The 17,715-nt window shown below is 33.2% G+C and overlaps 1 protein-coding gene across 1 annotated transcript in view; it reads left to right on the forward strand.

Annotated features, from left to right (window-relative positions):
* LOC132546194 (uncharacterized) overlaps positions 1-17,715 on the forward strand; it is a 115,129-nt gene that overhangs the window by 81,637 nt on the left and 15,777 nt on the right. Inside the window, exons 5-7 of the mRNA XM_060209905.1 lie at positions 4,391-4,462; positions 8,129-8,210; positions 15,388-15,451. Coding sequence (XP_060065888.1) covers positions 4,391-4,462; positions 8,129-8,210; positions 15,388-15,451 — 218 coding nt within the window. The remainder of the gene's footprint in view (positions 1-4,390; positions 4,463-8,128; positions 8,211-15,387; positions 15,452-17,715) is intronic.

Genomic DNA, 17,715 nt, shown 5'->3' on the forward strand with positions numbered 1-17,715 from the left:
ATAACATATGGGATAAATAACTATATCTATACAACTTACCTATATACATAAATATATATTCTTGACTTCAACCGCTATTTCAAATCAAGGTATTAATATTTCGGGTTTTGTTTCTCGCATGAAATTGCTAATATATTTGATTCTTGGAAATGTGCCAGTTAGTGAAAAAAGTACCATTTCTTTCATAATCCTATGCCATTGGTTTGTGATGGAGTCATCTCCACTTTGAAATAAATAACATTTCACATATTAACTCAGATTCCTGCTAGACAATTATCTCCCTTGCATGATTATTTGGTAGTTGATTATGTTGGAGTTCTTTCCCCTGAGGATAAATGCTGCCTTTCTCATTATCACTTGAGGCTCATGATGCTCTGCGTATGTACCATCATGGCTGTCAATTAAGACCATATTTTCAAACTTGGATCATATATCTACACTGCTAGGTCATTTTTTTATAGCCAGGCTGATATGTAATGATGTGAAAAATGTAACCTTATGTATACATAGTGATTTTTTATTATACCTTTTTCAGTCCCCAAAAAGCAGGAATGCTATGTAATGATGCCTTTTTCTAGTGATGGAAAATCTGTTAAATTCCATGATTTATCATCAGTTAAATCAGATAGGTATTCAATATAGAAAGTGACTGCATTCTCTATTTCTGTAATATTTTTTTTTATATACCTTTTACATGAAATACCTTACTTATCTAGAATTTGCATAAGAATGATGATTATTGATAAATTTAGTCTTTGAATTTTGTTTTTGCTAAAATGCCAGAAAATACGAAGCATTTAGGGTACTGATGACCGAGTATACCCTATCATTGTCCCATCATTTCTTGTTTCCTATATTGAGATTTTGTACAGGAATGTCATCATGTTTTGACGATGAGAAAGGAAGGCAATGTTGTGGTAGGCCTCTCTGTAGTCTGAGGTACAGGTATACAATTTCCACCTATTTGTCATAGGTTTCTCCTATTGAATATGTAAGACATAGGTGTGTAAGGAAATAATAGGTAAAAAATCACTTCATCTACCATAGGAAGAGAATATATATCAACATTTGTTTACAGGTGTGTATTAAAGTGAGAGATCACAGATAAAAATCATTTCTCCTAATAGCTGATGACTATACACACAGGTGTGTTTTAAGGTAATACATTATAGGTAAATATGACAATTTAACATCCTGGTCACCCTATAAATCCTCAATAGTCTCATCCCACACTTTAGATGTGACTGTCTCTAACTATGAGTGAATGATCTTGCCTGAGAGCTCAGTATTCCTTTCAAGTGTTGTGACGCAATGCATTTGCATAATTCCTCTTTTCAGCTGCTAGTCTCCCAGGTTTTACAAAAATAAGAAATTGAATTTCATTTACACATGTATGTATACCTGTGAATTTCTAGTGATTATGACATGCAGCTTGTTGTATATGTGTGCTGGAGAGGGACAGTTTGGACTCAAGGAGGACAGGTAGATTGTATGGAGAGTCGACTAGGAGATAGTGGGTGGGGAAGGACAACCTAGTGATTATTTCGTGGACAGTGTTGATAAACAGTGATAGCGTTCCCTTCACACCGACCCGAACCATGTCATAACGTCTCGCAATTCAGTCGTCGTTTGATGTTGGCTTTGATAGCCCTCATTTCAAAATTGGAAAGTTTAAATTGTGAGTTTCAAGCAGTTGATGTCGATAGTTATAGAGCAATGGACACTACAGGAAATAGTTGGCTGTTGGTCAAAATCAATGAAGACAGTTTTAAAACTGGACGGGGAATGCGTCATTGTTTGCATTTATCGGGCTCCAGATTACACCATAACAAATGTATCGCAGTGTCTGGTGGTGGGCAACGATAGTATTCAGCTGGTCAATTGAACACGGTCACGACAAAGTCATCTAGAGGGTTGACCTAACGCATTAGCTGCTCTGGTCCACAAATGAACAGTGACCAGTCCTCTGAATTTGTTGAAGAATCGCCTGTCCTACCTTTGTTAGGGGATTTAAATATTGGAACATTTTTGTGAATTTTATCCTCAGCAAATATTGTCTTAGTTCTAGATGACTATTGTTGGTGTACAAGCTTAGAATGGTTATAAACCGCTTTGTTTGTTATAGTCACCATGCATACACAGACAGGAAATGTGGATTTAAAGGCGGAGCTGACTCTTTCAACAAAATCAGACATATTTCTAGAAATGAGGATATCGAACTTGGTCTACATTTTTCATGTTTGCTTGTGATTGCTTTCTTTAACTCCTGAAGTCTTCCAGAAATACTTTAGCTCGAAGGAAGAGCCATCAGCCAAAGAACAACCCTCCGAGACTTTGGTCCATGTTATTGAACTATAGGGTGAGAAGTTAAATAGGGCCAAGCATATTTGCTCTAGCCATTTGGGATTTACACAGTGAGAACCTATTTCATAGTAAGATCTGTGTGTGATAGTCTTTACTCTCAACAACCTAGAGACCATCGTAGGTTGACATTGATGAGGGTTGGATCTGTGTTCATCTGACGACATGTGTTTCACTAGGTGGAAAATGTTTTTCACAGAAACTCTTGACATCACAGGTGTCTTCACAAAATGCTACAGATGAATAAAGGATAAATTACATAGCAAGGATCGACAAAGTATAATACATACCGCACTAAAGCCAAGTTTCACTTTTACCCTTCTCTCACCTATCTAAATGGAGTTTACTAGAATGACATCAGTCAAATTAATCTCAGACTGCCTTCATCTGAAGTTTTCCTTCGGTAAGAATTCCCATGAAAAAGCTAATGGCACCACTTGCCATAGGTGTAACAGGAATATGTTTGCCAAAGTTGGCTGCTTAGGGTCATGTCGTGAAGTTCGCACTCAAGGTAAGACAATGGTAGCTTTGTAGTTAAAAGCAGTCCACATAAAATCTATAAAGTTGAAAGCAATTTCAATATATTTCTTTCGACTAGAAAATTTTTGTATTTATGATAACTTTAAGTGACTTCATACATTTGAAATTGATTTACATGCAGGTTTTTTCAAGAAAAAATAAGTTAAACAATACATTGGCATCTTGCAAGAATGAAGTGAAAATTAATCGTGAACAATATTGGTCACATTTACATTACAAATCAAATAAAATAGGAAGATATCTGTCTTTCTGCATGCAGATATGTTCCAGTGAGTGGTCAAATTTTAACAATTCATATTTCAAATTAAAATTTTTCAGACAGGTGTTATCTATACTTCAGGTGAAAGATCCTGATCTTAGAAGAAAAAAAAAAGATATTGGTGCAATTTTTATTTCATCAATGTACCTGTATTTTAAATATGTGATAAGGAGGACATATAAGGGAAATTACTTGCAGTGATTGTCCATTAATATCACCTCTATTTTAAAATTCTGTCAGTGAGGCAAATTAAACGTCGAATCTTGATCCCACGCTAAGATTGCGCGTAAAAATGAGATGTTTTGTCGCTAACAGGGTTGTCACTCTTGAGGAATGTGGTGTTGGCTTAGCCTATATAACGTATAGTGATGGTTCTGTATTCAGCTATCAAATCACTTTCCTAGGTACGACTCGTTCAATATATTCTGAGGTTTTTAAAGAGCATTACAAGGCTTGAATATTTGTACAACTTAAGGAGTAGTGTTTGATTTACCGACCAAAATTTTTACACGTAAATTTTAAAATATTTCTGAATAAATCTGATACATAAAATGTAATCTTACTGAAATGCATTAGCACCTTACATGGAATTTATCAAATACATGTCTTTGCGAACAGTTTGAATATGAAGAAAAGTTTTTATTTATTCTCGATACATAGGACTTCTGTTAGGAAATATTTCATGACCTGGTAAATATGCTTCATGAAAAATTACATGTGCCAGCTCATTTTAAGTTCAGTCTAGTTGATCACTAAAACAGTACTGTATACCATGTAGTTGCAGTGAACTAATGAAAGGGATAACATATTAAAGTTACACAGATTCATTGACGTTCTGATGAGTGGTGTGTGATTCATTTTCATGGTATTGTTTAAATGAAGCACTACATCTCATGGATTCGTTTTTGGAGAGAAGAAAAGTTTGATTTTTAGTTTTTACAAACATGCATGCAATCTGTACTATTTTATAATAAATTTTATTAATTATGCATTGTGTGATGACCATGTTTTTTCTATGTGTTGACAGCAGCAACAGACTGTTTTCGTTGCCGGAGGATGTAAAAATTATGAGACATACAGTGCCCATCATCTCATCTCTTTATATCTGTAACATTACTAATGTAATTAGATGCATTTTTGCCATGTTGTTTAGAGGTTAAAGTCCCCTGGGATTGTACATGTTCTTCTGGGAAGTATCATTTCAAAAGGTTTTTTTTCTGTATTTTACAGAAATTGAAGCTGTCCAAGCATGCAGATGGCTGAAGGAGGCTGGTTTTCCACAATACGCCCAAATGTATGATGGTAAGTGGCCAACTCTCCCTTTTTAAGTGATTTTATTTATTGCTAGTAAGCTCAACAGAGTAGGTATTTCCGTGTGTCTCATTTTTCACAATTATTATATATTTTGCTTAACTACTCACTAAATTTTAAGTTTGTTGACTTTTTTAAATGTAAAAATCACTTTGGGGTGAAGAAAAAAAATTTTAAATGCGCAGTAAAATAAAAGTACTGTGATAATTACCATCCTGTGTATTTTTTCAATTGTACAAATGGACTGTTTTTGAACTTTTCAAAACTGTTTGTATTGGGTCCATTACAGTCACACTGGCACTAAGTAGAATAGCTGAATATAATTTTTCATCACAAATATCCGTCTTTAGGTCTGTAACAGTTTTGCATTTATATGCATTCTTTGGGGTGGCCTGTTTCAACAACTGATAAGGCAGTCTCCAAATGACATTAAACCAAAATCACCTGCTGTAGTTATGTGATTCAAACAAATTATCAGATAAGATATCTTCCATAAATATATGATACTGTGAAATTGGTAATTTTATCATTTCATGTTAGAAAGAAGTTTGTGCTTTTATGGGAATTTTATAAAGTGGAATAGCTTCTGATCTGGTTACGTTTTATTCCCTTTCATGTCAAACTGGAGACTCTGATACAGTGTGAAGTGAGAGGATATTACTGTCACCTTACATGTAACATTGTCGTTATAAAGTTAAAATCAGATTTCAATGTCTAGGCATTGGCGCTAACAAGAAAAAAGATTGAATACAACACCTATTAACTTTCATGGAAAAGTTTTTAGTTTGTAAACGACAAAAAGTGATACCTGTTGGTAATTGTGGTTTGACCATTGTTGTCATACTGAGGTTGTATAAACTGTACTAGGAGATCTCACACCTGTAACTTAATATTCCGACAACTTGTAAAAGTTATAACCTATAGTTTTTTAATTTCATGTTTAAAGAGATTTTTAGGTTTGTTAGAAATAAGGACCACTCCGAGATCAACAGATGTCTGTCTAGAAATAAGGATTAAAAAAATAGGTGTGCGGAAGTTATAACATACGAAAAAAAAGTAATTAAGTTGCTAGGTAGTTCAGATATTTGACAAAATCATCAGCTGGGAAATTTTTAAGATTCTTAAATATAATACAGAAATATTTTTACTTTAAATTTCAAAGACTTTATGTTAAGCTGCAATTAATCATAGAATTGAATGGTATAAATTCAAACTGAATTTAAAAGCAGTTTAGTTTTGCTCCTTGCAAATGTATATAGTAATAATGAATTGAAAAGCTTGGGTTAGAACTGTGTTTTCAAAACAGATTACAAATTTGTATTTGCATAACAAAGATAACTGTGTATTTTGTGACAAATATAGATATGAAAATACATTATCAGCATATATTTCTGTAAGGATGGCTGTATAAAGGACCCTGTATTATCTACAAGTGTCATGGCCTCATTACAAATGATTTGTTGTATCACATACAGTGGTAATTGTGACATCTGGCTATATGTTATTGTATATCACAAATGCTGTCAAAATGTATATTTTGTCACAATCATATTTTTGATATGATGTGTATATGATGAATAGTGTGAGGATGCACATATAAGATAAGTATTATATTGCTAAAAGCTCGGGTAAACTTAAACATATCCTAGGCATAATTTAAGGGTACTTCAGGCTGGGTGGCTTATAACATATGATACCAGTGGAATAATATATAGACATTATCAGTTTTTAAATAATAAGATGTGTAATGGAAAAACTTTCACAATAAAGATTAAAAAAAAGATGGCATAAATGGCATTGAGTTCAAAAGGTATAAACCTAGGGCAAGGGTACAGAGTGCTGTCAGTTTTATATGGAAGGGAGGTAACTGTGTATTTATAGAGAAAGGACAAGAAAAGCAACTAGATAATTCAATAATTAAATTGAATTAAATAGTATAATTTTAGACATTATTATTGTTTTGTTTGGTGATGTCTGATACGAAATTGTTTATTCTTTTCACTCAATGCTGATTAAGATAGTAAGGTAAGAGGATGTTATTGATGTTTGTAATTAGGATGTATTTCATACTAGGTGATTCAGATACCAGTGTTGGTTGATATGTACATAGTGAAGAAAATAAGAATATCCATTAAAGGGAGTTAAATCATTACACAAAAGTCTAAGGTTATGTTAAATCATTACACAAAAGTCTAAGGATGTTATTGATGTTTGTAATTAGGATGTATTTCATACTAGGTGATTCAGATACCAGTGTTGGTTGATATGTACGTAGTGAAGAAAATAAGAATATCCATTAAAGGGAGTTAAATCATTACACAAAAGTCTAAGGTTATTCGCAGGATTATACCAGTATTTGAATTGATTATCCACTTGTTTCTAAGCACTTTCTGGTGGACAGAGTTGATAGAGACGTACAGGTATCAGTAAATGAACCAGGGATTACTGTCTTTACATTGGGATTAACCAGCACTCCACCCAGGTCATGTCAACACCCTTAGTATCAGTACAGCAATTTATTTATAGACTTATACTAATACACTGTACATATTGTTTTAAGGACATTTGAACACCCAACAATTATCATCTGAGGTTGGTGAGCTCTTTACTACTTTGGTGGATTTATCTTGTGATTTTGAACTAACTCATATACTCAAAATTCAGAACTCAATATTTTGAATTATACAAACAGTGAGCTAGTTTGAAGTCATAAGATGTGAAATAGTGAAGAGTTGACCAACCTCGGCTGGCTTACAGTTATCAGATTCAGTATCCAGTACTGAATTACAGTTTCTGGCTATAAATTCAAACAAGGAACCTTTATAAACATGGTGACAAGATTTTGAACCGTGAAAGTTTTTAAAGGTCTTCAATTATTGACCTTACAACAATCAACTTGTTCACTTCTTGGAACTCTGAACAGATGCTTAAAAATATTTCATATGTTGCATTGGAATATATAATCATTATATCTGATTAAGTAATTCAATAACAAACAGAGATGAAAATGTAAAACTGAGTCACAATATCAACCAACATGTATGTGATAAGAATTAAACATTTTGTTTGATTCATAAATATGAGGAATGAAAGAGCATAGAAAATTACTGAAATGGAACCCATATATGAGAGTGTGGCCACGGAAGGATTGTGGCCTACGTAGGATGATATTACAGAACAACATGCCCACAACTTTCATGGCTTTTTTTTACTAGGGATGAGCAGAACATTAAAGCTGGAAGGTTATTGGTAGTTTCAAGGTTTGCTTGTCCAATTCATCTAATTATAAATAGGCGTTTTCTTTTACTGCATATGATTTCAATAAATCAGAAGATAAGTGTGTGAGGTGTTGTATTGAATTTCACAGATTTCTGGAAGAAACGTTGTGAATCTATAGCATTGAATTCATCAAAGTCTTACACGTTCGTGTTGATAATGTTGATAAATACACTACATGAATCAAGTGAGTGCAAATTGTCTGCCATTTTCTTAATCACATTTATAAACAATCCCTTTACAAAGAAATAAGTATTATATTTCCCATATCTCAGATTGTTTTGACATGATGGAATAAGTAATTATAAAATGTGTTTGTGATATGGATATATAGATTTGATAAGATGTTGCTAGTGATTTATCATTGATTTGTTTTTACAGATGGTCATTTTCCTGTGAACATCGCTTCAGTAGAAAAAGAACATGACTTCTTGGAGAAGGACTCTCTGCAGCCTCTAGTTAGGTAAGTTAAGAATCCTTAATACAGTAAGATATTGTCAAATTGCTTTATTCTGTTCACTATATCGTATATTATAAAAGTATATGGAGTGTACCAGTGTTAAAATGTCTTCTCATCAACCTTCCATGGCACAAAAAGAAGCTACCTTGTGAAACAACATCAATACAAGTTTATAAAAGGAAAAACAATTAAAAAATATTGACAAAGATATTATACAAACATCAGAGGAAAGAGGAAGAAATGATATGAGGATGAAGATTAATAAACATTTCTACAAATATATAGAGATACTGTATTTGTTTTTAATAATTGACCTCACTTGATAAGATTTGATCTGTTCTTATGAATAATTGGGCTCTCATATAAACAAATATGGTATATTTTCTGATATTGGGTAGAATGTTGGCCTTATGTTCCAAAATTACTTGGGAAATATTCAAAAGTAAACAACATCACATTCATTATCAAAGTTGAGATCAACAGGACACGTCTATAACTCATATGCAGGTTGAAATTATATATATAGCATTCGTAAATTCAGACTAAAAATGTGTAAACCACATGAGGGGTTTGGTGTTAAAAAAAGAAATCTGACAGTTATATGAACTATGAATACAAAGACAGTAATCTGTTATCAAATAAAAAGACATTGTGTTCAGGAAATCAGTTGAACTGAGACACACCTTTAACATGAAATTGATTACTAGACATTTGAGAATATTACAGGAAATTATGTTTAATTGAGCAAATGCCCATATTTGGTGATGTGACACTTAACAACTTTGAAGCTTTGTTAACATGAGTCTTACTTTCACAATAGTCTCTTTAAGGTCTGAAAGCAGTTTTCCTGGTGATTGTTGTCAATGACTGATTGTTCTCATTTGCAAAAACTACTGTGAATACAAAAGAAGTAGTGTTATATAGATTACAGTCAGGGTTAAATTTAAAATAAAGATTGGCTTGGTCGAAACAAAAATCTTTTAACATATTTTTTTTTTTTTCGTTGTCTCTCAAATTTCATCATATAAAAGTAAATTAATGTGTATATATGCACAGAAGTATCTGATTATATGGCAATATTTCACAAAACCTGCTAATCTTACAAAGATTACAGGTTTTTGATGGATTTCTTATTTGCCAAAAAAAATAACAAAATGTATTAGACTTGTCCGACTATTTTACAGTCTGGTCTCTACTTTTTGCTGGTCTTACTTTTTTCAAACTCCACATTGACCTACTTAGGAGGAGTGTCAACTGTCATGTTGACAAAATCAGGTCCCCTCTAGGTATAACAGGAGTGGTTTTGGTACAATATTCTGATTGGCTGTGATGATATCATATGTTATCTCCCATCAGATTGGCTATCAACAATTTCTTTTAAAAAATCCTACAGACATGAATTAAAATTTCTTTCTTACAATGATATTTTATATTTTTCTTGTTTAATTGAGCATTAAATGGTTTTCTGGATCAGGTAACTGGTGTGTATTTTTGTGGCTTGTGTATGTTAGTATGGTGCAGTGCATAGTGGTATTGTTGACAAATGTTCCACGCCAGCTGAAGGTTTTCTGGTGTTACCTGACTGCATCAAAAGAAGTTTAGATTTTACCTGAGTCACTCTAACTGTTTTGTTGCACAAGTACATTAAGATTTGTATACATTTGAAATTGTTGTTATTTGTGGTGAGGGGTTACCTCCCCCTTTTGTGGTTTTGTAAATTGTGACATAACCCTCAATTACTGGATCAGACATATTTGTGGTGAAACTCAAAAATCTTCCCTCTTGTGTGTTTGACATCATTACTCATAGTGAACTTGCATAAAAAAGGTAAATAGTTCATAGCTATCTGTGTCATTCAGTTTAGTAGCAGTAAAACACTTGAAAGAACCACTGTGAAGTATTGGAGAAGCAGAATATATTTCCTTCTAAAATTTCAATTATTGATTGCTATTTATTGAAACAATTAGAAGATATTGGTAAGTTATTTGTTTGAAAAATATACTCTAACCAATAGATAAGTGTTTCTCCATCTGTTTTTAGCCAATGACAAGATTTATTTCTTGTTTCTTAACTAATCACACAGAGTGATTCTGATGGAGATATACATTACTTTTCCATATTACAGAGAAAGGATGGTTAGAAGTATAACATTAGACTCATGTTTTCTCTGTGAATGGAAAATTCCTTCATATACAGGTGGTTACTATACACAGGTATCACTGTAAAACACTGGTGTTTATAGAAACATGTTTCAAATGTAGACTGATGGTCTCTTTACACAGGTGGTAATTTTAGACAGATGGTCTCTTTATACATTTAATTATAGACAAGTATGAAATGTAGACATATGGTCTCTTTAGACAGTTGGTAGTTATGATGTAGACAAGTATGTATTATACACAAAGTATCTATTTAGACAGATTATAACTATAGATACAGGTATCAAACATATATTTGTGATCTCTTTATACAGCTGGTAATTATACTTGCATCAATTAGATATAGACCAATGGTCTTTTTAGACAAGTGGTAGACAAATGGTCATTTTAGACAAGTGGTAGACAAATGGTCTCTTTAGACAGGTGGTAGACAAATGGTCTCTTTAGACAGGTGGTAGACAAATGGTCTCTTTAGACAAGTGGTAGACAACTGGTCTTTTTAGACAAGTGGTAGACAAATGGTCTCTTTAGACAGGTGGTAGACAAATGGTCTCTTTAGACAGGTGGTAGACAAATGGTCTCTTTAATCAGGTGGTAAACAACAGTAAGGATAAGAAAGGAGTTAAATCTAGACAGGTGGTTTCTCAGGTACAGATGATACAGATGTGACTCTATATGGTGGTTATCTTTATCAATCCAGGCCCTCATTTGTAATGATTGCAAGTTTAAACAAAAAATTCTGTTACAAATTTCAGAATATGATGGAAGATATATAGTTCTCTGGGTTTGATGCTAGAAGACACTTTTAACACATATGTAATGTACCAATAGGTTGATATACTTCTGTCAGGTAATCAGTACTAGGAGAGTATAAACACCAATATTTCCTTTCATTTTCATAAATAATATCCGGTGTTGTGTGGATGATGGATCACCATGGTAACTCAATCTGATATGGGTCGCTAGCTATAGTTTCATTAATGGGATTGACATTTTCTGCAAGTGCCAGAATCCTGTTGCCATGACAGCGGTATAATCATCAAATATTCTCATCTTGTGAGACCAGATTTATTAAAATTATTTTTTAATGTATTATTGAAGCTGATTTCTCATGCTTAATAATTCTTGTTAATCAAATTCATACAAAGGAATTCAACTTTTTATACAGAGAGTTCATTGGATTTGATTGGTATTCAACAGTATAACATGTTAGATAATTTTCTTTTTTAATTCATGTTTTGATGAATCATTAATGGAATAATTAACCTACACTATTTTCTGCATGAGTCATTCTGTGCTTAAAAGAAATAGGAATCGATATAGTTCACAGAAAAATTGTACTGGTAAATCTCTGAAATACCACACATCAATCACATTTTTAAAAAGAACAATATTTCCTGTGTGTATCGCTTACAATGTAATACTGCCTTGTCATTATGCAAATCAGCCATAGATTTTGGTTAAGTTGAAGAGAAGTGTTAAAGAACAAATCTACATATGTACAATTATGTGTTATTAAGTGCAGATGAATGATTTCTGGTATTTTCCTTGCACGCAATTTGTTTTTAAGTTCTTATGTAGTGGCTCTTTGCCCTACGAAGGGGCACCTGTTACCTAGTATCACAGAAGGGAGAAATAGGAAACGAGAAATAGGAAGTGATGATCACGAGTATCTATATCATTATACACAGGCCTATTGAGGATTCTGTTATTGTCACCAGTGATTCACTCACCCCACATGGCTCTTGTGCTTGTGTTCAGAATTATCATTGTCACTGTAAGGCTTGACTAGATCACCATGGACATGGTATGTAATATATCTTCATAGGTGGTCTGGTACATTTTATTTGGTTGTATGTTATTTTGATTGTAAATATTTACCTATAGTAGATAATTTAAGATTTTTTTCTGGTTTGGTTGAAATTGTATTGGTGAAGAACACCAAAGTGACTGAATTTATAACTAAGGTACTTTTTAAAACAAGGATACAATTTAATCATTATTTAACTAATTAGCTGAGATTGAGTGAACAAAAAAAAACCATAATCAAAATTAAAGTATGTTCAAAAGAAAAAGAGACAGCAAAATTGATTCATCTAGTACAGCTAAAAATATTATGAATTGTGTGTAAAAATTTAAAAAGCATCAAGATATGAAAAATGATAGATACTTGGATTTGGGCATTGAATGACATCAAGGGAATCACTGTGAAGCAAGGATTATGATTAAGACTGTATACCTTAAGTTTGTTTGGTTTGTAATTGATCAAAGCCATATTTTTCACTTATTTTATGTGGTTTATAGCTATTTCGAGTTATGGTGGATTAATTGTGATATTGATATCAAAACATAGATGAAGATAGGTGTTTGGCTTGATATCATGGGTTTAACAGGTGTGAGGTCAGTAAGACCTTCCCATCAGGTATCAGGTAAGTGTATACAAACATATTGGATTTCATGACAGTCATCATAATACAACTCTTTTGATGTCCTGTGAATTTTTCCCCAGTGTCCAGTGTATGAAAGATTTAGTAGGTGCTACCTGTTTGACCACTGTCCATTCACAGGTGTAAAACTACATATTTTACCTGGAAAACTGTACAGTTTCAACCCCCCTTTGTTTAGGGGTCAAAGGGATCCATTAATCTCTATACCTGGCAGTGGGGATTACAACTGAGACCCTTCAGGGCCACACAAAGCCTTATCACACCTCAGACAATAGGCCTAATGATGTATCCCATCACTCTATTGTGTGATGATAGACAGGTTTTGTTTTCACCTTGCTCAGGTAAAAAATGATAGTAGGTGACCATTTATTTGGTCAATTAGAGTGACCAGTGTCCAGACTGGGGAAATCACCACAGAAATTATTTGAACATATATACCTGAGATTTACAACAGCACTGGCAGATGGAGCTGTGTTGATAGTACTGTGATAGAGGATATTAGAGCCAAGCCTGAACTTAGAGAAATTATTATTGTAACATACTACAGAAACATTGATCTCTACAAATAGCTTGGGTTTATATAAACTCAACAGATGGCAGTCTAGAGGAATTGTATATAACTAATGTGAGGTACGACAAAGGCTATCAGTGATGGAAAAAAGACACATCAACATGTTGGATATACTGTTCTCCTGTGTTACTAACCTGTAAGTTTGGTAAAAGGATACTTTCTGAATCATTTTTTATCATAAGATCAAAGATTGATTTGCTAAGCTGTAATCATGGTTTTCTTTCTGTTATCAATATTAGCCAAATGATTTTTACCCTTCATAAATGTTAATCTTTAATAGATTGTCATGTACAGAATGTGAAATAAAGACAAATTTCATTTCTAAATTATAATTCTATATTATACAGACCTTGTCTTCAAATAGGTTTATTTGATAAGTGAGTTAATTACATGAGTGTTCAGGTTATAATCAATTTTGTTTTAGTCTTTATTAGGTTGAACATCATGAAAAAAGTAAAAATAAAAAAACTCATGATTCTTGTAGGTGTATATTTAGTTATTACATAGTTATGTATATTTAGTAAGAACACTTTATAAGAAATTTCCACTTTTAATAGATAATTGTTATTTTTAACACACATAAGTGTTACTGGAACAACATCAAGCACCATGTCATGAATTAAATGTATCACCAAACACTTCTAATTATAGAATGACTCAACAGGTCGTTGACTTTAAATAAAGGAGTTATTATTCATGTACAGCCTAGGTTAATGGGATTTTAATTAGTTTTGATATGATATCAGTACCTGTGTTTTGATGACATTTTAAAGCTATCAGATGAATGAATTACAGCATTTACCTGCCATTTAAAAGTATAGATGCCTTGGCATTTTGAGTAATAACGTGTTAAATTATTGTCAACCTCATCTAAGCTATACATGAAGGCTCTTAGTTCAGTTCAAGTTTTAGAGATCGAAGGATGTATAAATAAAATTCTGTGTAGCATTAGCACTTTGAAGAAAATTGTTTTTAAGACTGAAAGACATTCACAATATATAGAAAATATATATATAGAACTTGAAATTTATACATGGTATTGTTTTAATTAATTCATATTAAGGTTAGGTGGATTATTTAATGGATGTTGTAGGTCTTCTAACATCTTGTACAAAAGAATTTATTATTTACTCAAATGCCTTCATTAGGATTTGAACCCAGGACCTCTAACTTATTACACTTGCATTCAGTTAATCTTGTGGGAAAATCTCTCTAGCCAATTTGTAAGTTGAGGCTGGTCATTGCGATAACGTTTTTGATTATGGACAACAAGCATCTTTAATGTACATGAAAAACATAGGATGCAATCATGTGTACTTGTATCAGCTAGGAAGGCTTGTGTCTCTTAAAGTTTAACTGCTTAGAAAAATATATCGCTAATGTCACTGCAGATCAGGTTTATACTGTTTAAGAAATGTTATGTGGTATTCATATTTCTGTAATGATGATTATGTTTCTTAGCCTGCAGTTTTTGTATGCAAAGGTGACGCATTAAAACAAAAGTGATTGTCGGGGCGCTTCAGTACACATACTAAATATATGTCAATATGTATGTTAATTTGATGCACTATGTAAATTACGTACATTGTCTCTTAATATTTATGTGGATATGATGTATTTTAACATTGAATGTGACCTTGAAAAAGCCATCTAGAGGTCATTTTACCTGAATTATTTCACAATGGTAAAGACTTGATGCCTGAATCAGACTTTGATTCTTGCAGTCCTAAGAATCAGATAATTTGATGAAGATGTATAGCAGGAAAGGTTTTAGGGTGATGTACTGGTATTCAGGTACGTCATTGACAAAAATGTCAAAGATTGGAGGTCCCTGGAGGAACAAGTTATGGTCTGGTTCAACTACAGTTGTCTTCTTCTGGTACGTAATGTTGCCTCAAACTCAACTGGATATCCACTTACACAGAGAGTTAATGAGGTTTGACTTTTCTAAGTTAAATGTATGTATATATCTTTAATAATACTTTATTTGTGTGTCTTTGCAGGAGGCTGAATACCCTAAACAAGTGTGCAATAATGCGAGTGAGCACCCCAACTACTAAAAAAGGGGTAAGTATCACGATCAGTCCATGTACCCAGCTTACATTTCACAAAATACCTACTTCGCATGACCATAGCAATTGAACTTTGTAGAACTATTGTAAATTGGTTTGGATCTCTGTAACAGATAGCTTAATGATCATAGTATCTGTGTAATAGATAAGAGAGAACAGCATAATAACCACTGGGCCAATTGGAGGGCTTCATTCTAATGTGTTTGTCCTCAATTCTGTTAACGTCCACAGTTTCATTCACAAATACAGAGATAGTTGTGAATGGACAGGGTTAACAATTTAATTTAACACAGTCATGGGTCACAGATATTGAAAAAAAAATGAAATGCTTGTGATTTGTATCAGATATCACTTATTGCTTGACCTAAGTTCATCCTTCACACTTGAAAAAAAAATGGACCTGAATGGTATATTGAATTGTATAGAGGAAAGCATACCTTACGCTCCACCCTCCTTATTATTTGTTTACTACTGAGAGCACAGACTGTGAAAGGAAAAAATACTATTGGCTGATTTGACACGCGTGTAAATAGGCAGTTGTTATAAGTATGAGTGTGACAGCAGCAAATTATGGTCACGGTTAAAACGTCCGAAAAGTTATACGGGGGTGGGGGAGTTACTGACCTATTATTTTGAAGTCTCTGATAGACCACGATGGTTCATAAGGACAGATCCCATAGACCTCACATGGGCTCACCGTATAAAGACTTAAGGCATAGCAAGAAGAGTTAGTTTTTTTCTTGAATTTCAGTATTTAACTGTAAATTGTTTAAAATTTTGATTAGTGTTGTGGTGTATATGGACTATATGTGATATAGACTGTTGTCGAAAGAGAAGGTGGAGACAAGGCAAGAAGCAATACTGTGACAGAGAAGTCAGTCACCTCTCTAAAAATTACACTGTTATGATCAAAACCTGTTAAGAAAGGTGATTTCACTGTTTTTAATGGATATCAGTGATTTTTGACATTAACTTGAATTTTCACAGAAGATCACTACACATCATATATGTGTGAAAAGGAAATTTTGTTATAAGGATTGTTTATAAAGCTGAAGGGATGGTACACCTGATATTGTACTTGTGTCTACAGGTAAGAAGTTTCAGAAGTCATTTCTCAATATAATACATACATTGACCATTAACCTGTTTGCTATCATGGAAGAATTGTATATTCATGATGTGTGGTTTGTGTGTCGTGTCATCCTAGAAATCTTTTGACATGGATGTGGTTGTATGACTTCTGTGGACAGGTTAACTTTGACAGGTATCTGACCATTGTTGAGGCTGGGAAGCTTTTAGTACAAAGGGTGAAGGACCTCATTAGGTATGGAAAGTAAAATGTCAGGAGGTTCTGAAACCCATCCAAACTTGTCAAGAAGGCCGGGACACAGTGTGGGTTTGTTAGGTGTGAATGGTTGTAAGATTCACTGGTAGGGTGACAATAATTAATTATCTTTTGACCTGTGATGGTAGTTGACCTGTGTTGGTGTGATGTAAACATGATTTGCGATATTTGTGTTTCTGAATCAGATCTGGCCAGCCTTATTGTTGTTTCTTAGGACTAGGCCTATTACACTCAGTGCACTTTTTTTTATCATCTTTTAATCGAGGTACATTTTTTCATTGATGTTTTTCAGATATTCTCAACATAATATAATTGTCGAATAAGTCCTTAACATATTGTTGTAGAGAGTTGGGCATAATGGGATTAGGTCTGTGAAGTATTCAACAGTCTTGTATTCATTGCTACTTTATATATGAAAACTGAAAATATATTTGTGCTCATTCAAAAATGCTCTCTTGTAACATATTAAAGTAAGGCATATTATGTATGTATTTGAAGAACCTTGCTGTTCATAAAAGCGCCTTTTTCTACCATCTTCAGACTTCAATTGCTAATATTTATTTTTAAAGACTTGATGATACCGCAGGAGGTGAATGTCTGTTTACATAAAACTAAGTCTGTCTTCTAGTTATACCATCGAGAAAAAAAGTCTACAGACAGTTTTATTTGTCACTGTTTACAAAGTAAAGTATTCATCCTATTTATAGTACTGGGAATGAGGCACTTTTCCTTGTGTAATAACTGGAAAACGTCCTATGACCATGTAACCTTACCTGCACATGGCTATATAGCCATTTCTGCTACAGTCAGTGATTGTCGCAGAATTAGATTTACATTTAATATGAACGTTGTATTAAGCCCGCGCTGTCACATTATTGAATTTTCTGTTTACCTCGGCAGTAGGCATAAATAAC

This window comes from Ylistrum balloti, unplaced genomic scaffold (genome assembly GCF_031769215.1).
Source record: "Ylistrum balloti isolate Yb309-2 unplaced genomic scaffold, AGI_CSIRO_Ybal_v1 Utg369876, whole genome shotgun sequence".
NCBI lineage: Eukaryota > Metazoa > Mollusca > Bivalvia > Pectinida > Pectinidae > Ylistrum > Ylistrum balloti.